A 21390-nucleotide genomic window follows, 5' to 3' on the forward strand; every position below is an offset into this window, starting at 1 on the left:
TAGTCTATGACTATAGTCCAAACAAACCACCTGGTATAAACTGGTTTCACAAGTAAAAACTGCTTTTAAAATGACTCTGTCTATGGATATCTCTCTACAAGTTTTCCAGCTTGGTCTGCTCCATGTGTGTATGACCTGAAAGACTGCCAAAATAGCAGCAACAGCTGATGATATCACAGGGAAGAAACTCACTGCTACAGGAAACCAAGCATTGTTGAGTCAACTTCTTTCTTCCTGGTTACATGTTTTATACTTATTAGGCAAACCAAAAGTCCTGTTCAATTTGTTATACACATATGTATACAAGTACATATGAAAGAAATTAACAATAGACAAGAGAAAATGTTGAGTTTCAGAGGCCATCAATGCTTTGAGATTCCGAGCTATCTTCTGGCATGGGAAACAGACTTAGCATCTCAATCTCCAGAGGATGCATGCTGCCTCCTGTGATAATCAAGGAATGCAATGGTCCTCCCAAGTCCACAGTACACATCTGCTGTAAAGTGCCTGCTGCAATTTTCTGGTCCTCAGCTCCAACTCTGGCTAGGCCAACACAGAGCGTCTCCTCAGTGATTGCTGTTTAATTAAAAAAAAATATTTATATATACTGACATATGATTTGGCATATGAGTCATTTGTCATTCAAACTAACATTAGTACCCAAAGTACAGTTATAGATGCCCACAATATCTTAAGTTTCCCTAGTCACTGATTATGAACCAATTATCCATTTATCCATTGAAAGCCTTTCCAAATCTTTTGCACTACCTGACATATAAAACAGTAGTTCTCAACTTCACCCTTTCAGAATTCCAAAGGCTTACCCTGGTTTAAGTTTTTAGAATTTGATAAAACAACTAGGTTTATCTATATCCTTTATAATTGTACAACGAGTGAACAAAGTATATTACATGCTTATATCTTTAATACAATGTTTAAGATAGGTTCATAATGACCAAGAAATATTGGAAAAACCACAGGATTACCAGTAAATATATAGATTTCACTTTCTGATTGGTCATTAGCTAGATACGTGAGTACTTAGTAAACAATAAAAACCCTTAATAAGTAATGGGCATTGTGACGTTATTTACGCTTTTAAGTTCAAAATGTCCAACTTTAGTGAACATTACTCACTCTGGTGCTATAGCTGAAGGGCTGACCTTTACTGGTTTCGTTATTTAGGTGTATAAACTGCCTGACTGAACAATAACCAAATGGGGCAAATCATTTATTCAAGTATAAGCAGTCTTGTAAGGAACTGTGTATCACTGACGGATAGAGAACATCCTTGCAGACTATTTGTATCACAACTGTCACTGGGCCTACTCATGAGGATAAAATAAACAATGGTTACTCAAGAATCTTTTCTTTCAGGGGACGCAGTCAGCACCTCGGATAACAGAGTATAATAACAGGTTCATTTAAGAATCTCTCAATGAAGATTTACTGACATTATATTATATATACCCAGTGTGTCTCGATATTAGAAATAATATAAAGACAAATTCTCTTGCCTTTTTCCTGAAGAAAATTATTCCTAGTTTCACTGCTGAGAATCAGCAAAAGCAGAATAAACACATTTTTGCAGAAAAAAAATATCACCATACATTAGGGTCAAAATAGAAATTCTGTATTTTATCAAATATTTCTACTTTAACATATTTACATCAATCTGATTTACAGTTAATTTATGAAAACTCCTCACTTTCTATACTATTAATTTTACTAGAAAAAACAGCATTACTTTTCTTTCGGTAGAGCTCACAGGGTTTAAACTAAAGTTGGAAAAAAAATGACAAGAAAAAAATGCAATACAAAAACACTGACTCTGAGTAAAGGGCCAGGCAATATACAAAAAGGGGTGGTCAGCACAAAATGATCAAGGCAAAGGAAGCCACTGGGAGCAGAAGAGATACAGGCAACCAAGGCAGACAGTGTTACATACACCAGCCTGCAATACCAATAATCTACAAGCAGGTACATAAATACAAGCTGAACAGGGGTGGGAAGATGAATGGGATTACACCTATGAATATATATAGTTTTGACAGAGGATATTTCTACATATGTGCTGCAAATACATCCACGAATACAGCAGAGCACAAAGGAGGCAGTTATGAAATCCTCTTAGCCATACCAACCACCTTGAGGGAGTGAGTCCATGGGCCTCACCATAGTCTGGGGGGAGGGACATCAAAGCCAACTGGCCTAACATAGCCCACAAAGACAATAATGTTGTACATCTTATTTAGTGAATAGTGACTGGGGTCCTAAAAACTTCTGAGCAGATATCTAAGATTCAACTATTGGTCTCTCCCCATCTGGAGCAAAGAAGAATGAAGAAAATCAAAGACGTAGGGAAACAATTAGTCCAAAGGACTAATGGATCACACACACCCCAGCCTCCATGGCCTGAAACCAGAACTAAATAGTGCCTGGCTACCACTTCTGACCACTCTCAAAGGGATCACAGTAGGAGGTTCTGGATAAAGTGGTAGAAAAATGTGGAACAAAACTCAAAATCATAAAAAAGACCAGGCTTACTGGTCTGACAGAGACTAGTGGAACCCCAAGACTATGACTCTTAAGACACCCTTCAAACCTGGAACTTAACTAATCCCCATGGCTCAACTTTCAGCCAAATAACAGATAGGCCTATTAGGTGAATAATAACACTAGGGAGGTGTACAGACTCCTTAGAGCAATTAACCACATGAGAGCAAAAGGGCATCATGTGCCCAGGGATAAAGCTCAGAAGGCAGGAAGGGACAGGCAAGAAGGACAAACGGAAATGGTAAACACAGGGAGGAAGTGGGAAGAGGGCTGTTACACTGTGGTCACTGCAATCAATGTGACAAAACAAACTGTGTATGAATTACTGAATGGAAAAAACAATTTGCTCTGTAAACTTTCACCCAAATCCCAATAAAAAGTAAAACAGAAAAACACTGACTCTTCAGTGATGGTGCTAGAGGTGTGTCTACAGGTGTATCAGAAGTTACATCATCATCAGATGCTACATTACATATACATCTACAGAGTAAAGGAGTAATATTTGAGCCAAAATAGGGTCTTAAGTACCTGGTTCTTCTCCTCGTATTCTTTGATTTTGTACAATCTCCAGAAGTTGCTGGGCTGCTTGGTTCACACTCATATACTGAGGAGGTTCATAGATCTTCCTTCCTCTTTAAGTATAAAACTAGATGTCATTATTCTTAGCCATGACATTACATAATATATTATTAACCCAGTTACTCCCCCAAGTATACTCAAGTACCACAGTCTACATTCTGTTTGAAGGTTTCATGTGATATTCTTTTTTAAGTATACATTATTCCACAGGAAGGATTTTATCTTAATGGTTTCTTAAGCATTTTCCATTGTTCTACTTCAACTACTCTCTCATTTCACTGAAACATTGACAGGAAGAAAAATCCAACAACTTAAAGATAGATGTCTAATAAATCAGTCACTTTTATTCAAAGTGATGCTTAGGCAAAAATAATTTAATGTAAGTGGCATCTTGGTCTATAAGCGATCTTAACCAGGTTCTATAGCTCCCTATAATTGTATTACTATGTTTAAATCACATGTTCCTCTTTTCACTTCTTCCTCTAAGAAAAGTAAACAAAAGGCGTAAAGATGTGAACATTTTAGATAGTGAGATGTTTACTTCTGTAATCTTTAACTCTACCAGATGTTCCCAATGATCATAATAAAAGTTTAGCTTTTGTAGCTTATGAAACAGTCCATACACATTATTTTACTGACTGAAAATAATCATCAGGACCATGCAATAAAACGTGAGCCACAAATGACTTTAAATGTTCTAGAAGCCACAGAAACAAAAGCAAAAAAAGTGAAATTAATTTTAATATTTTATTTAAACCCAATATATTAAAAATATATTTCAACATTTAGTCACATAAAAATTATTGAGATATTTTAAATATATTTTCTATGAAGTCTTTGAAATCTGATGTGTACATTATACTTATAGCACATCTTAATTTGGAAGCTAAATTTTCACTGAAAATATTTTATCTGTATTTAGATTTCATAAAACGTAGAGTTATAAAAGTAGATTCACATTATCAAAGTTGTTTCAAATCTACTTAAACATTTTCCATCCAATAACTAAATTGTCAACTTTAAATTAATTAAAATTAAAAATTCATTTCCTCATTAGCCACATTTCAAGTACTTATAATCATGTGTTGTTGTTATGTGCCATGGAGTTGGATCCAACCCATAGCGACCCCTTCCTTGGGTTTCCGAGGCAGTATCACTAGGAAAGTAGATTCCAAGGAGTGGCTGGTGCGTTTGAACTGCCAGCCTTCTGGTTAGCAGTCAAATGCCTTAGGCACTATGCCACCAGAGCTCCCTAAATAAGGAGGGCTATTATATCAGGAGCTCTGATAGCATAGTGCCTAAGCCACTTGACTGCTAACCAGAAGGCTGGAGGTTCAAACCCACCAGCTACTCCTCGGAAGGAAGATGGAGCAATCTACTTCCGTAGTGATACTGCCTTGGAAACCCAAGGAGGGGTCACTATGAGTCGGGTCCGACTCGACGGCACATAACAACAACACAACATTGTATTGGACAATGCTGTTCTAAGCAAAAATGCATTACTACTCTCAATATATGTATGAGGAGAATAAGGTACAGAGATTGAAGTGAGTTGCTCAAGAGCAAGCACACAACTGGCGGCAGATTTGGGGCTTTAGCCCATGTCTTCTGACTTCAATTCATTCATTCAATCCACAGATACTTACTAAGTGCCCATTAGATGCAACAACTGCTATTTTTACTCTGACAACACTACTTCTCATTTCATAAGAATTAAAGTATTTAATTTTTAATTGTTAATGAAACTTGATTTTCAACAATCTTTAGAACTCATGTCATTTAACTAGAATTTAATAGAATTCTTTAAGGAATTAAGATAGATGTAAGCATTCTCATAATAACTTACTTGATTAGATTTTCCAAAGACTGCTCCTTTACTTTGATGTCTGCAGGAAGTAAAAAATATTTTCTTTAGATTTAACTAAGTACTTTATCCAAAACATGATATGTAAACTTCAGTCAGCAGTCATCTACGTTTTTGGGAAACATTCATCCCAAGCCTCTAAAATACTCATCTGAGAGTTTGTGGCAGTCTTCTCTAACACTTCTATCTAGGCATTTTCTTACGGAAATGAAAGACTGAAAGCTTCTAGTTGTATAAAGGCCATTAGTTAGAAACAAACATCAACAAAGCCCTGAGACTATCCTGCAGAGATTTAATCTCTTAGAAAAGAAAGGAGAATGAATGAGATAAGTAACGGCATTTATATTACCTATCAGCTAATCAATTTTTTTTTCCCATTTCTACTAGCTGGTAAGTGCAAAGAACAAACGGAAAAGTCTTATGTCTCTATTCTTACCTATTTTTAATAGAAAGTAACTCTTACTGCATTCTGAAAAGAGACTTTTAAGATTGGTCAGATATGCCATAATTATGAACAATTTACTAGCAAATATTCTCACTTTTGACAGATATTTACTGAGCACCAACTGCATGTCAGACACTATGTAAGGTACTGGGCATACACAGGAACAAGAAGGAACACGGACCTTAGTCTCACAAAACTCAACAGTCCAGGCATCGCAAATATTTGATCCTTTATACTTTTTAATCACTGATCATCAACTGAACTAGTTGGTAAAAGGTGAAAAAGCAGAATCACTCTACACTCTCAAAGGAATTTAATACACAACAGCAAGAGCAACAGCTGCTTCCTGTTATATAATGAAAACAAACAGTTCAGCCAAAGTTTGTTTTTACAGTGCAACTGAGGGAGTCTTTGATAGACTTCTGCAGCTTTTCTAAGTAACTATAAAAGTTCTTCTTATAAAGGATACTAAAGAATTAGCTTGGAAAGAGTAGCAGAAATTAATCTCATATATCTATTTCTAAATGTGATGCAAAGGTGGAACCAGTGATGAAAAATATTTTTCAGGTTCAAATGTCATTCATTAATTTATTAATTTATTCACCTTGAGACTCTGACATGTTATCTGTGGTAGTAAGGTTTTTAACTGAACATTGCCATATATATATTTTTTAAATTTAATGTAATGATATGCTCTATAAAATCTGGTATTAAAAATGAAGAGGGGAGAATTTTCACACGTAAATGATCTTTAATTGAACCTAGGAGCTTTAGTAGGTAGCACAGTGCCTAAAGCACTTGACTGCTAACCAGAAGGCTGGAGGTTCAAACCCACCAACCACTCCTCGGAAGGAAGATGGGGCAATCTACTTCCGTAGTGATACTGCCTTGGAAACCCAAGGAGGGGTCGCTATGAGTCGGGTCTGACTCGATGGCACATAACAACAACAGGGTTGCATTAGTGAGTTTGTCTCAAGTCTTCAGCCAGACCAGTCATAATACTTTTCCCTTTTCTTCACACAGGCCATAATTATTCCTCTCTAACTACACCCACCTGCGGGAATGTGAGCTTTCAGAAAGGAGGAACTGCACCCTGTTCCTTATTAGTATGCCAGGACTCAGCATACCGCAAGGTACCCAGTTAGATCCTCTGTAAATGTCTACTGAAAAAATTTGTTCATCTCCTACCACCTCCCTATCTTAATCTATCTAGTCCTTAAACAATTTAATTCCCAGCTCCTTCATGAGGCCTTTGCTGATTTCCCCGCAAATGTTCTTGGTTCTTAGAAATATCTATGCCATTAATGCTACTGTTTATTAATCTCTAACTATGTCATATTAGTCTTGTCTCTCCAAGTAAGTTTTAAATTGTCTGTGACTTCCTACCATTATTCTCAATAATCCCCACAGGCCTGGGCCCATAGCAGGCATTCAATAAATATATACTAATTTAAATCATGAGAATTTCAAATGATTAAATGATGAAATCTATGGTGGAGGGTTTGGAATCATGATATCCTGTACTTCACAACCTGTTCCTGCTTTTGTTAACGGAGCAAGGAAGATAGATTGTTTAACCTTGTTTGTCTTTTCCCAGGAAAGCCAGGAAAAGAGGCAACAATTTGAGAGCTCAAGAGCCAAAGTTCTGGTTTGTCCTTCCTGCCTCTCTATACAATAGAACTTAACTTTCCTTTAAATGTTCATGTGCATAAAACATTAGTTCCAAACTAGATTTTTAAACCCTGAGGGCAAGGATCCATGTCTACTACCTCCTTAGTATTCCAAAAGAGCCTAAAACTCTACACTGGACATAAAGCAAGCACTGAATACATACATACTGCAAACTGATCTTCTATATGCCTATCTTCCCAAAATATAAATGCTGCTCACCTCTCCCCTCATTTTTATAGAAATATGGGGAAGTTAGAAGGTAGTCTGTCTCCTTCACTCTTCTCACCCCGTTCTGTTTTAAAACTTCTCAATCCTGTTATGATACACATGGATCCTAGCTCCAGTGAGTCTCCATTTCCAAGCATCCTTTGCATGTACTTCTTCCTATAACAAGTCCTTTTAACAGATGTCCTTCTCCCTATCACTCTACTTTGACCTTCTACCCATTGCTGGTCTTAATGACACATTCCACACCAATTAACAAAGTGTTTTACAGTGCGCTTGTGAGGAGGACTATAAAATAGTAAGACCGGTCTCTTTCCACATGAAAATTCAAGGACAAAATTGTAAAGCAAAATAAGTGAATAAATAATAAGCAAATAAATAAAATACAAAATCACACTGGCGATAAATTAAAATATGAACATATTATAGCAGCTAATGATGGAATACAAGCCAAACATAAGCCAAAAATGCATTACGAAAGTAGTCAGCCTGTGAAGAGACGAAGATCTAGAATTAAATATCAATGTGAATGGAGTAAAAGGAATATATTCTGGCTGGAACTGACTGAACTAGCAAGAAGTAAAAATATTCTGTGCCAGTGGCTAACAAAGGCCAAGTCTGAGAAAATGAAATAAAAATTTCAACTAGGAAACTTCCTCAAGTGTTTACTGAGCAGCTATATACTACACCAGATTCTTGCAGACATTAGGAAGACAGCAATGAGCAAAACAAAATCCCAAGTTAATAAAGTAATTCAGATGGTGATAAGACTATAAAACCCTTACCTAATAAGCATAAAGTATGCATGCCACTTTCTCTGTTCTTCTTCACTTTGTCGAAGAAGCTTTCTGGCCGCCAAGTGTCTGTCCAAAAAACAATAGAAACTGTCTCTCCGAACTTATACAACTAGAAAAAATAAAAACATTATTTAGTGATTACTAATTATTATTTCATAGAGATAAGAAGAGAATTTAATCCCTTTCAACCGAAATAAAAAGTGAGAACCAGACTTGACAAGGGTTGAAGATCAAATCTGCCATGGAAAAGGTGATAAAAGTTCTCTCTGCTCCATGCAGATAGTGGCTATGTGATGCTCCTTTCATTTGGAAGCTGCTATTTCAGCCTGCAGTACAGAAATATACAAAACCAGCTCACGACCCCAGAAGTAGGTTGAAAAAAAAGAAAAAAGACTTCTGAGTTGTCAGAGCAGGTTTTACAAAGTTAATGTTATTGTTCTCATTTATTTTACAGACAAGACCAGCAAAGCTCAGAAAGATCAGATATGCCTAAGGTCCCATAGGTATTGATGATGAGTCCAACTTATAGTGACCTCAGGAGAGCATAGAACTGCCCTATATGGTTTCCTAGGCTGTGGTCTTTATGGAAGGTTGACAAGTCTGTTCTGCAGAGCAGCCTGGTGAGTTCAAACCATTGACCTCTGGTTAGCAGCCAAGTGCTTAATGGTTGCACCACCAGGGCTCCTTAGTCACAGAGCTAGTTAGTAACAAAAAAGAAACTAATACCTAGCTCTGAGGGAGTGCTTCTTTACAATATGCCATCTCAGTAAAATATACTGTACACTCATTCCAGCCATTTCTCAAAGTCCTTAATTTATTAATTAAAGTCCTTTAATTTATTAAGATTCTATTTGTTCTCTCACTAGAGAGCCCATTCAATGATAAGGGCCTTTTTCCAAACTTTCTTCACTCCCCAAGAACCACAGAAAATAGTTAAGAGTTACAGACCAATCCTGGACTGTGAAATAGAGATGTGGGTTTTATTCTTAATCCTGCCAATACTTCTGCTCTCTACTGGTTGTGTGACACTGGGAAAGTTTCTTAACCTCTATGTGCCTCAATTTCTGCATCTGTAAATTGGGGATAATAAAAGTTGTTAAAGGTCGTTATAAAGATTGCATGAGTTAATACATGTAAATGCTTAAAATAGCACCTAGCACATAATGAGCACTATATACATGTTTGCTGTGATTGTTAGTGTTCTATGGGAGGCATATTCATCCAAAAGATACAAATCATTGCCATCCATTATATGGTAGGCACAGGTATATAGTTCCAAGGAAAACAGAGCTCTGGCCATCATGGAATATGCAGTCTTGCTTTCATGTAGCAGGCAATGGCTCTGGAGTCAAGGTCCTGGTTCCTACTAGTTGGGTGACCATGGACAAGTCATATAACCTTCTTGACCCTCAGGAGGAATCCCCGTGCAAAATGGGGATAAGAACTATAAACATAATAATGTAGATTTGAAGGATTAGATGACATAAAATGTTGTAGAGTGCCTGGTGGGGCCCTGCACATTGTAATGGCTCAATTAATATCAGGGATTTGATGATGTAATAATAATGTTTATAGTGATGTTATGAAAATATTCGAAAATGATGTGTCCTGCTATAATCCAGCTGTTTTCCTTATTGAAGTGAACTCAAAAACATTACCAAATATTTGAAACTATTTGAACTACACTTATAATTTAATTCTGACAAGTTCAACTGTTTACATTCTAAAAAAGGATTTTAGGCATCTCTGATTACATTTTGAAATATGAATATTATTCCATGAAAAACTTCAAGGGAAAACTATTAAAGAAAATTACATATGTAATTATATATAAGTACTTTAAATGAATCTTAAATGTTTTCAGAGTCATGGAACTATAGCTATGGAAGTAAATAACCAAGTTCTTTATTCAAAAAGAAAGGGCTAGACCATTTAAAATAGAATTGAGATGCCAGTCACATATAAACACTGACTGAAGCATTCTGTATAGAAGCTTCTTTGAAATGTCTTATTTGGAGTTTAAAGAAAACCTCACACAAGTAATGCTTTCTAGGACCCTGATTTATAAACTGTAACCATTCCTGTGGCTGTAATACAAACTTCTTCAAAGAATCCTAAAACATTATGCAAACAATTTCACCATTTAGATGTCAGTACCTCAAAGAACAGAAGGACCAGTCCCTTGTGTTTCACAATCCAAGGTCCTACCAGTAAGCTATAAAAAGAAACTGGAACAGTATGGTACACTGACAAGAATTGAGATTGTGGAAGTCTAACTATTGTACTGTCTTATAATGTAAGCCTTTGAACAGTGATTTCATAATGTTCAACCAAAGATTCCTGATAAAATCTTAAAGACTAAAGAAACAAAACAGCTGCTTTGTAGGAAACAGTAGGTAATTGCAGGTCCTTTTTCTCCCCAAAAACCTGGAGCAACTTACAGAGAACTCAGGAATACAGTTTTCTTAATTTTATGTTTTATCTACTGAAGACAAACACATGAAAACTCAACTCAGTGATCCATTCATTATGTATAAGGCACTATCTAGTTGGAGTAAAAAGGAACTCTGGTAATCCAGTAGTTAAAGCATTTGGCTGCTAACCAAAAGGTCAGTGCTTCAAACCCACCAGCTGCTCTGCAGAAGAAAGATAAGGGAGTCTGCTTTCACAAAGATGTACAACCTTGGAAACTCTATGGGCGTCACCATGAGTCAGAATTGACTAGATAGCAGTGAATTTTTTTTTTTCCCCCTGAGTTGGAATGAAAAGATGTACATGAAAGATGAATAATATCAGCTAGTAAATAATAATGACCAACTGGAATATACAGACTATAAATACTATAAAAGTCCAGCATTTCCCTCACTCACAAGCACCCCAAGATGGCTTCTGATGAGATAGATTATCAGCTGGACCTTAATGGATGGATAAGATTTAGACTGGGGAGGTTGAGCTTGGGGGAGGAATGAGATGGTATGAACATAGTAAGAGCTGGGGAAGTTGAGCTTGGGGGAGGAATGAGATGGTATGAACATAGTAGAGCTGGGGAAGTTGAGCTTGGGGAAAGAATGAGATGCTACCAACATAGTAAGAGAGGTGGGAAGTCTTGGGCATGTTTAAATGGCATTAAGCAATTCTCTAGAAATAGAAATATACTTGACTTGCTAGTAAATGTATCTCTAATTGCTGACATCTTGTTAGGTGCTGTTGAGTTGGTTCTGACTCATAGTGACCCTGTGTACAACATAATAAAACACTGCCCAGTGTTGCACCATCTTCACAATCATTGCTTTGCTTGAACCCATAGCTGCAGCCACTGTGTCAATCCATCTTGTTGAGGATCTTCCCCTTTTTTTTGCTGACCTTGCACTTTACCAAGCATGCTATCTCTCTCCAGGGACTGGTCCCTCCTGACAACATGACCAAAGTATGTGAAGTGAAGCTTGGCCATTCTTGCTTTTAAGGAGCATTCTGGCTGAACTTCCTCCAAGACAAATTTGTTCATTCTTCTGGCAGTCCATGGTATTTTCAATATTCTTTGCAAATACCACAATTCAAATATATCAATTCTTCTTTGGTCTACCTTCTTCATCATCCAGCTTTCACATGCATATGAGGCTACTTGAAAAGACCATGGCTTGGGTCAGGTGCACCTTAGTCTTCAAAGTGACATCTTTGCTCTTTAACACTTTAAAGAGATCTTTGGCAACAGATTTTGCCCAGTGCAATCCTGACATCTTAACGAGCCAATTCCTATGAATTCCAGTTCTGTAATTTAATCTAGAAACTGACTACTCTTTTCCCACCAATTCAGTTAAAATCTTCAACATCACTTGTCTGAACTACCTTAGCAGTGATCTAACTCATTTCTCTGCCACCAATATTTCCTCCCTTGAATCCATCCTCAAAATTCTAGCCATAATAACCTTCCAAAAGTGCATCCTTCAGTGTCTCAACATAAGTATCAATTTTCACTTACAAAAATGTGTAATGTGTACAGGGAAATGTCAAAAAATACAAGAGCCCATCTTAAAGACCTTCCCATGGTCAAGGCTTGAAAAATTATAGCAATAAAATTATAACAGTGTTGAATTATAAGGAGCTCTGGTGGTGTAGTGGGTAAGGCATTTGGCTGCTAACCAGAAGGTCAGCAGTTCAAACCCATGAACTACTCCATGGGAGGAAGATGAGGCAATCTACTTCCATAAAGATTTACAGCCTTGGAAACCCAATAGGGGTCACTATGAGTCAGAACTGACTCTAATGGCAATGGGTTCTTGGTTTTTGGTTGAATTATAACCCAAAAACTAAAACCCATGAGTCCATACTCATAAATAAACAACTGAATTAATAAACAAACAAATAAATAGGGAGACAAGTCTTCTTTACAGAATAATTACAAATAATACATGTACATACCTACTCTTCTATGTGGTAGAGTTTAATTCTCCTCCCCTTGAGTGTGGGCTGGGTTTAGTGACTTTACATTCTCTACTGATTATGGAAAGGGAAAAATACTAGATTTACAGTGGAGAAATACGGCAGACATCACCTTGACCAAATGAACAAGGTAAAAAAGATGTATCAACACAATATACTCTGTAATATGATGCAATGAAGAGAGAACACTAAATCTGTGGTAATCTACCCCAAAACCCATAACTCCAGTCTAATCAGGAGAAAACATAAGACAAACCAAAACTGAAGAGCATCTGACAAAACATATGACCAGTGCTCCTTAAAACTATTAAGGTCATGAAAAACAAAGAAAGACAGAAAGTGTCACAGACTAGAGGAAACTGAGGAGATAGTAGTGTACAATCTACTGAAATGAGAGTGAAGTGTGTACTGTATAGTATTGTTTGTTGCTGTTGTTAGTTGTTCAGTTAGATTCAATTCATAGCAATCTTCAGCAGAGCAACACTATCCAGTCCTGAACCACCTTCATGGCTGTGGCTATGGTGAAGTCCACTGTTGTGGTTACTGTGTCAATCCATCTCACTGAGAGTTTCCCTCATTTCTGCTGACCTTCTGCTTTACCAAACACGATGTTTACTAGTGAGTGGTCTTTCCTGATGACATGCACAAAGTACGCAGGCCAAAACCTCACCATCTTCACGTCTAAGGAGCATTCTGGTTGTATGCCTTCTAAGATTGATTTGTTCAATATTTAACATTCTTACCAACACCATAATTCAAATGTGTATTAATTCTTCTGCCTTCCTTTTTCTTTGTCTTTTGCATTCATATGAGGTGACTGTAAAGACAATGGCTTGAGTCAGGTGCATCTTAGTCATCAAAGTGAAGTCTTTGCTTTTTAGAACTGTAAAGAGGTCTTTTACAATAGTTTTACCCAATTCAATACACCATTTGGTTTCTTCATTGCTGCCTCCATGGTCACTGATTGGTGATCTAACTAGAATTAAATTACTACTAATTTCAATTTGTTCTTCATTTATTATGATGTTGTTTATTGGTACAGTTATGAGGATTTTTGTTTTCTTCAGGTTCAGGTGTAATCCATACTGAAGGCTATATAGTCTTTGATCTTCCTCAGTTAAAGTAGTCTGCACTTTGGACATGCAAAGTTGTATCATCTGCATATGACAGGTTGTTAATGAGTCTTCTTCCAGTACTAATGTTATGTTCTTCTTTCTATAGTCCAGCTTCTTGCTTCATTTATCCAGTATACAGACTGAATAAGTAAGGTGAATATAATAATGTTAATTTCTTAATTTTGACAAATGTAGTACAACTATGTAAGATACTAACATTAGAAGAAGTTGAATGAAAAATTCAAAATTTAACTTGCTGTGGACTCTTAATTCTCACATGTATTGCACATGTATGTACATCCTAATTCAATCTGCTAAATCTGTGAGGTGAAAGAAAGCTGAGCCAGTAGAGTTGCTAAAAAATGTACCATGAAATCACATAATCATTCTTCACCAGATTAACAGTCTTAAGGTTACTTTTAGTTTTTTGCTTTTAGAGTTTTATTTTTCAAATCCCCATATGCATTTTGCCCATATGCATCCTCACGTCTAAGGAGCACTGTGGTTGTATGCTTACCATTGATGTTTGCTGACACTAAAAAAGATAATAAATTTCTGGCAATTCCCTGTAGATTTACTGCTGCAACTATTTTTGAATAATCTTCAGCAATATTTTACTTGAATGTAATATTAATATTGTTCAATAATTTCTGCATTCTATTGGATCACCTTTGTTTGGAATGGGCACAAATATGGATCTCTTCCAGTCACCTGACCAATTAGCTGTTTTCCAAATTTCTGGCACAGATGAGTAAACACTTCTAGCATTGCATCCATATGTTGAAATATCTGTTATTATTCTGTCAATTCATGGTGTCTTGTTTTTTTGCCAATACATTCAATGCAACTTTTACTTCTTCCTTCAATACCATTGGTTCTTGATCATATGCTTCCTCCTGAAATGGTTGAACATTGATCAATTCTTATGGTAAAATGATTCTGTGTATTCCTCCCATCTTCTTTCAGTGCTTCCTGAGTCATTCAATATTTTGCCCACAGAATCCTTCAACACTGCTGAGTTCATTTTTTTTTCTTCAATTCTTTCAGCATAAGAAATGCCAAGTGTGTTCTTCCCTTTTGGTTTTCTAACCTGAGGTCTCAACACAATTCATGATAATATTTTCTCTTCTTGAGCCACCCTTCCAAATCTTCTGTTCAGATCTTTTATTTCATCATTTCTTCCATTGGCTTTAGTTATTCTATGTTTAAAAGCAAGTTTCAGAGTCTCTGATAACATCCCCTTTGGTCTTTCTTTGCTGTCTTTTTTAATAACCTTTTGCTTTCTTGTTTGATGGCATTGCACAAACTCATCTGGTCTTCAATCATTAGTGCTCAAAGAGTCAAATCTAGTCTTGAGAAGGTCTCTAAATTCATGTGGAGAAATACTCAAGTTAGTACTTTGGCTCTTATGAACTTGTTTTAATTTTCTTTAGCTTCAACTTGAATTTGTACATGAGCAACTGATGGCCTGCTCTGCAGCTGACCACTGGCCTTGTTCTGAATGATACTGAGCTTCTCCATTGTCTCTTTCCACAGATACAGTAAATTTGATTCCTGTGTACTCCATCTGGTAATGTCCAGATGTATAGTCACCATTTATGTTGTTCAGAAAAGATATCTGCAATGAGTAAGTCATTTGTCTCACAAAATTGTATCATGCTATCTCCAGAGTCATTTCTATCACCAAGGCCATATTTTTGAACTACCAATGCTTTTTCTTTGTTTCCAACTTTTATATTCCCATCACCAGTAATTATCAATGCATGCTGATTGCGTGTTTGGTCAATTTCAGACTGTTTAAGTTGGTTAAAAATCTTCAATTTCTTTATCTTTGGCATTAATGGTTGGTGTGCAAATTTGGACAGCAGTAGGGTTAACTGGCCTCTTTTTTTAGGCATATGTATATTAATCTATCACTGAATGGTACTATTCTCAAACTGGCAGTGTTGTACTTCAGGATAGATCTTGAAATGTTCTTTGTGATGATGAAAGCAACACAATTTCTCTTCAATTTGTCATTGCCAGCATAGTAGCCCATATGTTTTGTCTGATTCAAAATGCCAATACTAGTCAATTTCAGCTCATTAATTCCTAATAAATGATCTTTCTGCTTCCTCTTTCACTGTTGACAACTTCCAATTTTCCAAGACTTATAATTTGTACATTCCATGTTCCTATTATTAATGGATGTTTGCAGCTGTTTTTTCTCATTTTGAGTCATGCCCCATCAGGAAATGAAGGTCCCAAATGCTTTACTCTGTCCACATCATTAAATCTGATTCTACTTTGAGGATGCAGCTCTTCCCCAGTCATAATTTCAGTGCCTTCTTTTTTTATTTTCTGAAAGTCTCATCTTCTAGCACTGTATCAATGTCCACTGCTATTCATAAGGTTTTCACTGGCCAACATTTTTAGATTGCCAAGTCCTTCTTTCTAATCTGTCTTAGTCTGGAAGCTCCACTGAAACCTGTCCACCATGGATAACCATGCTAGTAATAAACAGTCGGACAAGTGGTGGAATTAAAGTTTAAAGACTATATTTCTAAAGATAAGACTCAACTCTGGGGCTAGGTGAAGAAGAAATATATAATATAACTAAATATACATGTCAACTTAAAAAATATTTGGTTATGTTCATGGCACACTGATTATATACATGGTAATGTGAAGAAATGCTATGCAAGATTTGAAGATGAGAAGATGGTGGAATAGGCAGACAAGCTACATAGACCCTCTTCAACAAAGAAAAACCAAATGACACAGATACAGAAGATAATCCTGGAGGCCTGAGCTTTGAAAGGAAGGATACAGAAGTGGATTAAACACCAACTAGTAGAAGAACCTGAATGAAAACAGTGAATAAGGAGACAAATGGAGCCGTGGACTGTCAGCCATCCTGAATATTTGCAAGTGGTGTTAGGGCCTGAGAATTAAGCTAAAAATTGGCCCTGCTTGCCAAGGGTTGCATGGATGACTGTACTGGTGGCTGATGACTAAAAAAGGAAACAGCAAAGAAGGAGACAAACTGAGTTGTGAACTTTCAGCCATCCAGAGGGTGCAGCCATTTTGAATGTTTACAAGCGACAGCCATTTTGGATATTTAAAGTGACAGCATTCTTGTCCAGATTTCAGGGACCTAAGAATAGGCTCCACTTGTCAAGGACAATATGGACATACAGGAGGTTGACAACAGGAAAGGAGACAGGTGATTAGTGTATAAATGCTGCTAACTAGCAAAGAGAGGAACACAGTTCCCTGCTTACAAAGATACATCCAAACAAAACAAAGAAAATGAAAATCTTGGGCAAATCACTCCAACATACACTTACCAATTAAATATAAATACAAAAATGTCACAATGTCTCAGAGACTATCACAGTCCACATAAAGAAGCAAGATAAAGCAACAGAAACAAGGGACTAGGATACAGACCCAGAACACATCCCTGAGGAAGAAGCAGCACTGGAACTTCCTGATAAGGAATTCAAAAGAACTGTATTTAGGTACCTTCAACTGATTCAGAGACAGATCAAGGAAAACACTGACAAAATTTCCCCAGGAAAACACACAGAAAACCCTAGAACAATTTCAGAAGAAAACAGAAGAACGGAGTGACAAAATAAACGCAAAATTAGGAAGGATACAAAATCTACAGGTAGCAATTCAGAAGATTAATACTAACTTATCAGAAATAGATAACACATTGAACAGGCAAAGGAGTAGAAGCTGATCAATGGAAGACAGAATTACTGGGATTAAAGACAAATACCTCAATACTTCTTTGGAAAGGGATCAATCAGAATAAAGATCAAAATAAAATGAAGAAAGCCTAAGGTTCATGTGGGATACCATCAAAAGGAATAACTTAATGAGTAATTGGAATTCTAGAACAGGAAGAGAAAAATAAAACCACAGAGAAAACTGTTGAAGATTTGTTAGAGGAGAATTTCCCTGATATGATGAAAAATGAGAATATATCCATTCAAGAAGTCCAACAATTCCCAAACAGGATAGACCCCAAAAGAAAATCACCAAGACATATCATCATCAAAGTCACCAAAACTAAAAACAAAAAAGAATCCTGAAAGCAGCATGGGAAAAACTAAAAGTTACCCACAAAGGGCAACCAATAAGACTATGCTCTGATTTCTCAACAGAAACCATGCAGGCCGGAAGGCAATGAGATGGAATATATAGAACTCTAAAAGAAAAAATTTCTAATCATGAATTATATACCCAGCAAAATTGTCCCTCAAATATGATGGTGAAATTAGGACATTTCCAGATAAGCAGAAATGAAAGGAATTCATTAAAATCAGACCAACCTTACAAGAGATGCAAAAGGGAGTCCGCTAGACAGAGAACCGACAGCATCAAACAACAACTGACTATTAACACACATGAAACCTACCCAGTTATGTTAATACACAAAGCAAATAAGCTTATAAGAGACATCAATTGGCAAATGAGGACAACTACCAAAAAAAAAAAAAAAGAGGGAAAAAATTGTGTAGTTACAGGACTTTTAAATGGAGAGAAAGTCAAGACAATGACAAGACAGAGATAGACTGTTCTAACCTTGGAAAGAAAATTACAAATGACAGGGTAACCTCCTCAAGGAAAAATGATAAACCTTCATATCACAATAAAAAAGAGGTTGTATTTAAAGAGTATTTGCATTTAGCAAATACTAAAATGATAGCAACGGAGGAAGTGAAAATACAATTCATAAACAAAATGAGCTCAGTACAGAAAATTATATGGAACAAAGAAATCAGAAAGACCACACACACAAAAAAAACACATAACAAAATGACAGCAACAAATTCATACTTGCCAATAATTAAACTGAACGTAAATGGATTAAATGCACCACTCAAGAGATGGAGAGTTGCAGAATGGATAAGAAAACATAACCCACCAATATGCTAACCACAAGAGATGCACCTTAGAGACAAAGACAAAAACAGACTAAAAATCAAAAGTCAGAAAAAGATGTATCAAACAAATGGCAACCATAAAAGAGCAGGAGTGGCAATATTAATTTCTGATTAAATTGACTTTAAGACAAAACCACCATAAGAGACAAGGAAGGGCATTACATAATGATTAAAGGATCGATTATACAAGAGGACATAACAATAATGAATATCTACAGACACAATCAAAGAGCTCCAAAATACATAAATCAAGACTTTAACAAAATTGAAAAGACAAATAGATGACGCCACAGTCATGTAGAAGACTTTTAATACATCACTTTCAGTAAAAGAAGGGAGTTTTGGTGGCATAGTGCCTAAGACATTTGACTGCTAACCAGAAGGCTGGTGGTTCAAACCCATCAGCCCCTCCTCAAAAGGAAGACTGGGCAATCTACTTCCACGGAGATACACCTCAGAAACCCAAGTAGGGGTTGCTAATGAGCAGAATTGACTCTATGGCAGTGAGTTTGGTTCATACAAGGTACACTAGGATGGTTCAACATTAGAAAAAGCATCAATGTCCTCCAACACATAAATAAAACAAAGGAAAAGAACCACATGATCATATCAATTGATGCAGAAAAGGCATTTGATAAAATCCAACACCCATTCCTTATCAAAACTCTCAGCAAAATAGAAATAGAAGGAACATTCCTCAACATAATAAAGGGCATATTTGCAAAACCAAGAGCCAACATTATTCTCAATGGAGGAAGACTGAAACTATTCTCCTTGAGAACAGGAACCAGACAGGAACTATTACCACTTCTATTCACCATTGTATTGGAAATCCTAGCCAGGGCAATAAGGCAAGAAAGGGATATCAAAGGCATCCAAATTGGTAAGGAAGAAGTAAAACTATCCCTAGAAACCCAAGAGACTCAGTAAGAAAACTACTGGAACTAATTAAGAGATTTAGTATAGTGGCAGGAAACAAGATTAACATCTAAAAATCAGTTGGATTCCTCTACACCAGCAGAGAGATTGCTGAAAAGGAAAGAAGGAAATCAATACCATTTACAATACCTACAAAAAAAGAGAGAAATACTTGGGAATAAATCTCACTAGAGATGCAAAAGACTTGTATAAGGAAAACTACAAAACGCTACTTCAAGAAATCATAAGAGATCTACATAAATGAAAGAACATGTCACGCTCATGGATAGGAATATTGAACATTGTGAAAATGTCAATACTACCCAAAGCAATCTAAACATTCAGTGCAATCCCAATCCAGAACTCATCAAAATTCTTTAAGGATATGGAAAAAACAATCACTAATTTTATATGGAAAGGAAAGAGACCTTGGATAAGCAAAGCACTATTGAAGAACAACAAACGAGGAGGTCTCACACTGCTGGATCTCAAAACCTACTATACAGCCACAGTAGTCAAAATAGGCTGGTATTGGTACAATGACAGACACATAGACCAGTGGAACAGAATTAAGAACCTGGAAATGGATCCATCAATCTATGGTCAGCTAATTTTTGACAAAAGGCTAAAATCCATTACATGAGGAAGAGATGGTCTCTTTAACAAATATGTTGTCAAAACTGGATATGAATTTGCAGAAAAATGAAACAATATCCATACCTCACACCACACACAAAAACCATCTCCAGATGGATCAAAGACTTAAATGTGAAACCAAAAACTATGAAGTTCCTCAAGAAAAAAACAGGGGCAAATTTAGGATCCCTAATTTATGGCATAAACAGACTGTCAAGCATAACCCAAAATGGACAAACAGCTGAAGATAAACGAGATGAATGGGATCTTCTAAAAATTAAATTTTTATGTGCTTCAAAAGACTTCTCCAAAAGAGTAAAAATAGAACATACAGATGGGTAAAAAAATATTTGGCAACAAGGAACTCAACTCTAAAATTTAAAGAAAATTCCAATACCTCAACAACAAAAAGAGAAACAATCCAATTGAAAAATGGGCAGAAAACATGAATAGACAATTCACCAAAGAGTATATTCAGGTGGCCAACAAACACATGTAGAAATGTTCATGATCATTTGCTATTAGAGAGATGCAAATCAAAAGAATGAGATACCATCTCACCCCAGCATTAATGGCAAAATTCAACTAGATAGAAAATAACAAAAGCTGGCGAGGGTGTGGAGAGATTGGCATGCTCATACACTGCCGGTGGGACTGTAAAATGATACAACCATTGTGGAAAGCAGTATGGTGATTCCTTAAAAATGTGGAATTAGAAATGCCATTTGATCCAGCAATCCCATTACTAGGTTTATATCCTAAAGAAGTGAGAGCCAAGACAAGAACAGATATTTGCACACCCATGTTCACTGCAGCACTATTTGCCATAGCAAAAAGATGGAAACAACCTAGGTGCCCATCAACAGAAAAATGGATAAGCAAACTATGGTACAAACACACAGTGGAAGAACAATGTAAGGGTTAAAACATCTCAATAGAGAAGATGGCGGACTAGGCACAAGGACTGCAGAGACACTCTTCAACAAAGAAAAGGGAAATCAATTAACACAGACACAGAAGATAATCTTAGACCCCTGAGCCTTGAAGGGAAGGATATAAAAGTGGACTAAACCCCAACTAGCAGAAGAATTTGCGTGAAAATACCAAAAAAGGAGACACACGGAGCTGCGGTCTGGCAGTGGACTGAGCGACCCTAACAGCACAGACGACACGGCTTGGAGATTCCCGAGTGGTGGTAGGACCT

The 21390-nt window shown here is 36.5% G+C and overlaps 1 protein-coding gene across 1 annotated transcript in view; it reads right to left on the reverse strand.

Moving 5' to 3' along the window:
* Window positions 1-352: 352 nt before the first annotated feature.
* Window positions 353-21390, reverse strand: part of DPH5 (diphthamide biosynthesis 5) — a 60154-nt gene continuing 39116 nt past the window's right edge. The window contains exons 4-7 of the mRNA XM_007936110.2: window positions 8126-8246; window positions 4982-5021; window positions 3085-3188; window positions 353-576 (exon numbers count right to left, since the gene is read on the reverse strand). Of these exons, the coding sequence (XP_007934301.1) occupies window positions 353-576; window positions 3085-3188; window positions 4982-5021; window positions 8126-8246 (489 nt within the window). The remainder of the gene's footprint in view (window positions 577-3084; window positions 3189-4981; window positions 5022-8125; window positions 8247-21390) is intronic.

The sequence above is a fragment of the Orycteropus afer genome, unplaced genomic scaffold (genome assembly GCF_000298275.1).
Source record: "Orycteropus afer afer isolate SDZICR_OR568_19922 unplaced genomic scaffold, OryAfe1.0 scaffold00033, whole genome shotgun sequence".
Lineage (NCBI taxonomy): Eukaryota > Metazoa > Chordata > Mammalia > Tubulidentata > Orycteropodidae > Orycteropus > Orycteropus afer.